Below are 8,852 nucleotides of genomic sequence, written 5' to 3'. Positions count from 1 at the left end.
TTCAGTCTGCTGAATGCTGAGATTATACATGTGCCACCATACTTGGTAAGTATAAGGCCAAATCTTTGAAGAACAACGCTTAAGTGGAAAAGAAGTAACACGACTGGTACCCAAGACATAATTTCTAGGAGGGAATAAGCAACCAGAGGCCCCAGAATGCACAAATGCATGGGAAGTGAGAGTTACCTGGAAGGCAGCCTAAGCTGGGCAGTCTGGAGAGGGCCCTGGGGGGCAGGGGAGATGTTAGCTCCATCTGGATTCCAGGAGTTTACATTCGGAGTATTGTCCTCCATGTCTTGGGGGAGAGTGTGTGAAAAACCAAATTGAGTTTGTTCTCCCTTGTGAATTCTGGATTCACGACACTCGTGCAGTGTCCACCATGAGTGCTGCATTTTCTACATCCATCGTATTCACATCACTTTTAGCCTCTTAGTGTCTACAAATTCACCCTGGAGATTCCCCAGCCACCGTGGGGCAGCAGCAGTTGCTGACACTTGCCAGGCTCCATGCTCAGCTGTGTGGCACGTGGCTGTGGCGAATGTCCCTGTCTTTTGTGAGGCAAAAGAAATTTTTCCCTGCTAGAAATTATGTCTTGGGTACCAGTCGTGTTACTTCTTTTCCACTCTAATAGAGGAGGTTGTCTTGGAAAACTGACAATATATATCCCTAGCCCATGACCCAGCAATGGAGCTCTTAGGTGTTTTCTAGGTGAGCAGATCTCCACTCAGATGTTCCCAGCTGCTCTCTTCACATCTTGTGTTTGATATTGACCAGCTATGCTTTGATAGGTGAATGGATAATTTAACTCAGCTCTGTCCTGAGAATGGGATATCAACAGACTATCAAAGCCTGCGGATATTGCAGGTGCAACCCTAAGTGAATGAAGCCAGCCTGGAGGATGTGGACTGGACCATGTTGGAAACAGCCACAGAAATAAACAGGGGTAACAGATGTCCCCAGGGAAGGAAACAAGAGGGAAGGTGGCCAAGAGTGCAGCTCAGTGGTAGACCACTGGCCTGTCATGAATAGGGCCCAAGTCTTGACCCAAAGAACTAAAAAAAGGTAAGGAATGATCTGAAGGGCAGCATGTTACTTTGATGTCTGGAGATCCTGCAGCCTACCACCATGCACATGAGGCAATCTAAAGCCTTTTTTTTCCTCCAACCATTGGAAATGGCTGAGGACAAAGTGGAAAGCCAAGCTGTGTGTGGTGGTGGGGGCCTATAATCTCAGTACCCTTAGAGGCTGAGACAGGAGGATTCCAGGTTTGAGGTTGGCCTGGATAATTAAGCTAATTATTGGAACACTGTCTCAAAAAATAAACTTGCAAATGGAAGAAGACCAAGAGATTTAAGGGAAAGGAATGGGAAATTAAAAGAGTATTATGTATCTGTAGCAACTACCGATGATACATGTGACCATGAAGTACTGCGAACACATAAAGAGAAAGAATATAAAAAATAAAAAGGGATGGAGATATAGCTCAATGTGAAGATCCTTAATTCAATTCCCTATACTGAAAAAAAGAGAAAGGAAAAGGAACCTTCTCTATCCAAGATGAATGTAATTATTGTGCATGGCAAACATACTAATAAACAAAAAATAACCAACGCATAATTAAATTGGAACATCAAGTCATTAATCATGAAAGAGTTTACATTAAGATTATTTTTATTTATCTATTTATCTATTTATTTTTGGTATAGCGCATCACCATGTAGCTAGGGCTGGAGTCTAACTGGAGATGATCCTCCTGCCCTGGCTTCCAAAGTGCTAGGAGTATGGACATGAGCTTCCATACCTAGCAAGCTTCCCTTTATGAGCACTTGACAATCATCTTTGCAGCCTAACATATGCACATTTCATTACTTCCCTTGTCACTGGTAAGAAATACTCAACACTCACATTTTAAAGAGGAAAGGTTTATTCTGTTTTATAATTCAGTTCATAGGCTGTCACGGCAGAGGAAAAGTAGCTTATGACCTGGCTGTGGGAAGCAGAGAGAGATTAACAGAGGTAAGGAGATAGATTCTTCCAGGCCACACCCCTAGTGACCACCTCCTTTGATCAGGCTTTGCCTTCCAACATCACATGAAGCTGTAAACTCCGTGGACTAACCCAGTGATGAGTATTGTACACACGTGGTGCACTTAACTCCTGGAAGGCCCACCTGTCAGTGTAGGAGGTGTGGAGGGTGCATTTAGATTAAAAAAAATACCTTCACCGAGTTGGGAATGCACACAATTGTAGCACATAAGTTTACTTCAATAGCGATACTCCTCTGTGACTTCCCAGTTCCCACTGGGATCCAGGCTATAGAATTGGCATATCATATAAAAATTACAGGAGTAAGTACAGATCTGGACCCTAAGAGATGGTCTTATCACCTTTAGAACCTCTGCCAATTCAGCACGAACTTGGGCAAATAGCTCAGGGTGCACAAACTTGGTTGGAATATTGGACTCATAGCTTTCCAGGGGAGCAGGATACAGCCCCTGGGACAACTGGCTCAGTCCAGCAGTAAGGTGCAGCAGGACCTGAAGCATGCCCAGGGAAAAGTGGTTCCCATAGCAACTGAAAGTCTTGAGCTGGGTGCAGCGGCTCAGGGCAGGCAAGATGGCAAGGAGCTGGGAGTCTGTGATGTCACAGTGTTCTAGGACCAGGGTCTCCAGGGTGCTGGCCACATTGTCTATCAATCCCTGGAGAGTCTCAGGTTTGAATGATTTCATTGAAATCCTCCTCAGAGTCAAGGACTTGAGCTGGCTTGTGCTTGCACACTGGGACAGATGCTGCAGGTCAGATTCCTTCAGTGGACTTGAACTCAAGGAGAGGGCCTCCAAGGGGGTCTGGTTCCTGCAAAGAGAAAAGTTATTTCCTATGAATGGGGTGATGATGGGGTACATAAGAAATGACCTCAATGTAGAAGAGCTAGTTTCGCCCCCATGTTGCTATCACCATCTGATGATCACCAAGATGCTGTGTATTGAAGCACTGCTCTTCAAGTCACTGTCACTTGTGTGACTGGTTCAGTCCCCATTCTCTATGACCCTCTGTGCTTACTGCCAAGCAGAAAACTACAGATCATGCCAGATGAGGCCAGTGAGTGACTTGGAGGAAAGATAAACCCAGGGAAGTTTGCCAATGGACTGCAGTTGGCTCTGTATCCTCAGTAACACCCGTGTCCCTGTTTCCAGCCCTGTGTTCCTCACCCTCAGCTGTAGAATCTTGCCCTTCCCATCTGCTCATTGCCCTGCCTGGAGCACTGTTATGCCTTTGATCCTGCTGTCCACCCAAAGCCTTACACACTTACTCATGGGGGTTTCAGGAAGTGGCTACATCATGGTGTGACAAATGAATCAGTCCAGTGATTGATTTTGCATAGCTGTAGGGGATGGAATTACTGAAGAGGGAAGCACCACTCTAGGTTTGAGTGGCAGCAAGCAACATAGCCTTGTATTCTGGACTGATTATAAGGGAAGCAAGAAGACAGCTGCTCTCTTCGTATCATGCAACAGATTGTTTCTACTCTTTCATGCCTGGAGCCCACTGACTCTGGACTAAACCTGTATCATCTGTGAGCTAAAATGAACCTTTCCTCATTTAACTTGGGTGCATTGGGTATTTTGTCCTAGCAATGAGGAAGTAAATATGAGAAGCAGTCAGCAGCCTTTCTCTAAGGGGCTCGTGCAGCCTGGCTCCCTGACATCACAGCTGCTGAGCACAATCACCTGTCCAATGTGTGGGTGTGAGGCCTGCCCCTCCAGTACTGCTCTCTCTTTCCTTTTCCCAGAACTCTACCTGGACCTGGGTCCTAACAAGAAATCTAATTTGCCCTCATTTTGACTGCTTCCTGACTGCTGGCTTTCTGGACATGACACCTGCTCCAGGCCTCCTATCCCAGTTTAGTCCCTGCTTTTACATATGAGGTTATGAGAGATCTTGCCGTGGTTGAGACAGTGCTGTCTTTCCCACTGCCTAGTATTTTCCCCTAGGCCCACAGAGAGGGACAAAGAGCCCTATTAATCTGTACTGTACCCACGAATGTGCAGGGGAGCTCTCCCCCAACCCACCTGATGATCTTATGCAGATTTCCATGCAGGAAGAAGACTTCATCCATCTGAAGCTCATGGAGATTTTTCAGCTGTGCTAAATTTGAGGCATAGATGCGGGAATACCACTTCCTTTTCCAGGGTGCAGTACACACTTCTGGACTCAGGCTTCTGAAGTGAAATGTGTGAAGGTTTTTCATCTTCCTTAGCTGAGGAACAAATGCTTTCATTCTCTCTGGACCCCAGTAACTAAGCACCTCCACCTCACGGATAGAATCCAGTTGCACAGCTTGCAGAAGCTTCAGGATTTTGAAGACAGCACTGGAGTTGATCATCACCTTCTCACAGTGCAGGTGCACTGAAGCTTTTCTCCTTCGGGCCCACTTCAAGAGGCAGAGCTGTAACTGATCATTGGTGGCACAAAACAGACTCCAGGCTTCAAAACAAAGGTTTGCGAATATTCTCAAGGTTGGGTTCTCCTCACTTAACCCAGGCCTGTCCAGTTCCTTATCCCTGGCATCGACTGAGTAGGCAGCACTCACGGCTCTGGGTCCTACAGTCCAGAAGTCCTGGTGTACATCCCTCCAGTCCAGCACCTGCAGTTTCCACCTGCTGTGTGTAAGACAGAAAGCAACCTCAGAATTGAGATAAAGACCCAACTTTCTACCTGTTCTTCTCTTGCATTTTCTGTACATCTGCCATTCCCCTACCTTCCTGCCTTCCCTTTTCTCCCTTTTTAACCTTTGCATGGAGTATGGCTCAGCTTCTAGTTCCTGTGAGGTAATGAAGATGCAGGTTTCTCCTGAGTTCATCACATCCCGCACATGCATCTTTCTCATCATGTAACCCTGTCCCATGTTGGGATTAGCAAAAGCCAAGAACTCTGTGATCCTCCTCAACATCAGAAGCAGCTCCACACTTCAGTCTCCCTTGTGCCCTGACACCCATTGTCCCTTCCATGGAGTTCCAGGACCTCATTCCAGGAATCTTGTATCATGCTCACCTGTGCTGAACCTTCTGGGACAGCTGTATATCGATTCCATCCAATATGGCTTCTAATGTCTGTAGGTTTCTCTGTTGCAGTGTGATTTCTCCAACCTGAGAGTGTGGCATCTTGGGTTCCCTCAAATCCATCAGGCTCCTCAAAGGTAGATAGGGGAATGGCCAGGCCTGCACCATCACCTTCAGGACCTCATTGTGTTCCCCCATGAAGGCGTCCATGAATAAGTCATGGAAGATTGGGGAGGGCAGGTCATGCAGCGCAGTGCTGGCTATGGGCTCAGTCTTCAGCAGGCTCTGCTTGGCCAGCTCATACAGAGGCGGTGGGCTGTGCGTGCTCATCCTGAGATATCTGCATGGAGAGGCATACTGGGTAACATCTAGGAAGAGGCATCTGTTCAGACAAATCTCAGAAACCCCAGCTAACCCATGAAATTCAACTCAGAGCCAGAGTCCCTGGTCTGGCTAATGTAAAGCCTTCTCAGTTTATCCCAATTTCCCCGATCTGGGTGGCCACAGAGCCATATGTATGACCCTGTTGGAAGCAGGACCCACTACCCTATCCACTTCAAGCAACTAGTCCTTTGAATTCCAGTCCCTCAGGGAAGTGGGTTCTGAGTGTTGTGAAATCTCAGTCCCCTCTTGTTTGGACAGTTTCTGATCATTGGGACAAGGCCCTAGAATAATAATGGAAGTGTCTTATGGTCCAACCAACTTATGACCTCCAGTCCAACCATGAGCCAGGCAGGAAACATTAGGGAGACTCTATGAAGTGGATCCTATTATTTTCATTTTGTGAAGTTTAAGAAGCAAGTATAAAAGACATGCAGCATTGTTATGGAGCGTGTGCAAGTTAGCGATGGAAAATGCTAATTCTGCTGTAGGTTGTTAAAACTCTTCTATGTTTGACAACTTAGCACTTTGTGACAGAGTTCAGGAGAGAAAATTGTTAAAAACAAAGTGTCCATCTTTAAAATACTCCATACTCGGACAGGACAGAACAAGTGTATAATCCCAACCTATGGGAATCCAAGGAAAGAGAATTTGAAGTTTAATCCCAGCCTGACAATTTAGTGACTTAGAAAGAATGCCTTGCAATACATTTTCATTAGATAAAAGTTAGATATGGGTAGGTACATCAGTTCAAAGGCTGTGGTTTAAATCCAATACTACAAAAAAGAAAAACAACCAATGTAGCCAGGTATAGTGGTGGCTGCCTGTTATCCCAGTACACTCCAAGCTGAGGCAGGTGAATCACTCCAAGTTCTAGGGTAGTCTGGCCTACATTGTGAGCCTAAGCTATTCAAAGCCATCTTAGACTTATTAGATAGATCCTGTCTTTAAAAAAAAAAAAAAAGAAGAAGAAGCCAACAACAGCAACAAAAAAAACACATGAAGGAAAACAAAAAAAACTAAATAAAAACCTGGTGTAAAGTATTAAATAGATACTTTTTTACTGTAGTGTGCAGATCAATGGCTTGAATGTGCATTTTGCTCAGAGTCACCTGTTTAGTTCTTGCTTTTATTTTTTCTTTCTCTTTTTTGGCTGTTTCTTATTTTGAGACACGATTCTCTGTTTTCCAAGCTGGTGGAAATTATCCTGCTTCAGCTTCACGAGTAAGCAACATTGCAGACATGGGTAAATACACTGGCCTATATGGAATTGTTTCAGCTTCATTTTTAATTCTCTTTATTCCTATTTAGAGACCGTCTGGATATATAGCTCAGGTTGCCCTTGAACTTGTATATGCCATGTTGGACTCAAACAAAGTGGTACTATTGCATCAACTTCTGCAGTGCTGGCATTAAAGGTGAGCACCAGCATGCCTGGCTTTTTTTTAATCCTTATGTTGATGGGAATTGAGCCAAGTCTAAGCATTGAGAGCCAGGGTCCTCACTAAAATCACAATCATCATCTTTGACTTATCATTTACTTTTTCTTCTTTTGTTTTCCAGACAGAGTCTCACCATGCAGTTCAGACCCTCCTTGAATTCATTATGTAGCCCAAGCATGAGGCACATTCACACTGATCTTGGCCAGGGATATAGCAAAGTGGCATAAGCACCTGTCTGGCAAGCACAAGGTCCTGAGTTCGATTCCCAGGACCAAAAGAAAAAAAAGTAAAACAAATTCACATTGATCTTCCTATTTTAGCCACCCTAGAGCTAGGATTAAAGGTGTGTGCTACCAGGTTCTGCTGAGTGACCATTTAAGGAACAGAAATTGAATATTTGAATTCTGCAAAAATCATTTTCCTTACAAGTGCCTGGGAGGCTGGGGCAGGAGAATCCCAAAATTCAAATCCAAGCCCCAAATGGGTAATGTAGTGATATAGCAAGAGCTTGTCTTAAAGACTTGTGGTGTAATTCAGCCTGGAGAAAGGAAAGTAGCGAGGGAGAGCAGAGGAAGAAAAGGAAGGAGAGAGAGAAGTGGGGGGGAGAAGGACACTTCCAGCTGGATGAGGTGGTGCAAGCCTCTAGTGCCAGTCCTTGAGGGACTGACAAAAGACGGAGAGTTCAAAGTCAGCCTAGGTGTTAGGAGGCCCCATATCAAAACAAAACAGCAAATACAGTGGTGTCAGGGGTGTTAGCTTTGTCATTCAGCACCCCTGCCTCAGACCTCAGTATTGAAAGAAAATACACACATATTTGCTGTGATTTGCTCAAGGCTTGAGCCTGTTCCATTCTAATCCACAGCTCTACCATGGAGCGAGCTTCCCAGGGCTGTTATTAAAATACTGTTAGAGCCAAATGCGGTGGTACACCCGGTAATCATAGCAGTCGGGAGGACTGGGGCCAGCTGGGGCTACACAGTGAGTTCAAGGCCAGCCTGTAGTACATAGTGTAGACGTTATCTCCAGAAAATAAAACCAAAAATAAATAGAAATTATAAACAAAATACTATGAGAGGAGTTGGGGACAGTGGGACAGCCTGTGATCACAGCACTGGGGAAGATGAACAGGAGTTCTAAGACCACCAGAGGTACATAGTGAGCTCAAGGCAAGCCTGAAATGCAGAGTGAGAATCTGGGTCAAATGAATAAATAATTTAATTAGGGAATTAATTAATTTTAAAAACAGGTTTGGTGATCCACTCATATAATCCCAGGATTTGGGAAAGCTGAGGAAGAAAACTTCCAACTTGTAGTCTAATGACCATACCTCAGTGATTCTTATCTCAAAATAGAAAATTAAATAAAAATGGCTGAGTATAGAGCTCAGTGGAAAGCATGGGGTCCCACCCTCAGGAGAAAAACAAGATACAAATGTTCTTCCATTTAGAGCAGCTCAATCCAAGGTGCCCTTGCTCCTCCCATTCACCTGCTTCAGAATCGAGAGGAATTCAGATGACTGACAAGGGAGATCTGGCTGAGCTCTGAAGAGATGGCTTTCATTGAAAGAGAAGTATGATCTTTTACATAATAGGTGAAACAACAAAGCTTGGCTTGCTGGTGGACAACTGTAATCCCTGCACTGGTGACACTGAGGCAGGAAGATCACCGTGAGATCCAAGCCAGCATAAGTGACAATGTGAGTTCAAGTCCAGACTGAATTGCATGGTGAGACCATGTCTCAAAAAAAAAGTTATGAAATGACATAATCCAATGCACAAAGCAAGATGTAAGTTTCAAGGAAAATTTGTACATTTAAAATCAAAACAGCTGGGCGTGGTGGCGCACACCTGTAATCCCAGCACTCGGGAGGCTGAGGCAGGAGGATTGTTGCAAGTTCAAGACCAGCCTGGGCGACAAAGTGAGCTTAAGGCCAGCCTGAACTGCATAGCGAGACCCTGACTCAAAAAGA

At 44.9% G+C, this 8,852-nt stretch overlaps 1 protein-coding gene across 1 annotated transcript; it reads right to left on the bottom strand.

The window, feature by feature from the left end:
• Window positions 1–2,264: 2,264 nt before the first annotated feature.
• Window positions 2,265–5,390, bottom strand: LOC102015206 (PRAME family member 8-like). The gene is made up of 3 exons (XM_013504138.1): window positions 5,053–5,390; window positions 4,071–4,661; window positions 2,265–2,853 (listed from the first exon to the last, which is right to left on the bottom strand). Exons 1-3 carry the CDS (start codon window positions 5,388–5,390, stop codon window positions 2,265–2,267), a joined length of 1,518 nt encoding a protein of 505 aa, XP_013359592.1.
• Window positions 5,391–8,852: the final 3,462 nt, after the last annotated feature.

The sequence above is a fragment of the Chinchilla lanigera genome, unplaced genomic scaffold (genome assembly GCF_000276665.1).
Source record: "Chinchilla lanigera isolate Chin_1 unplaced genomic scaffold, ChiLan1.0 scaffold00085, whole genome shotgun sequence".
Lineage (NCBI taxonomy): Eukaryota > Metazoa > Chordata > Mammalia > Rodentia > Chinchillidae > Chinchilla > Chinchilla lanigera.
Note: the sequence above shows the minus strand (reverse complement) of the source record. Positions and strands in the feature narration are given on the sequence as shown.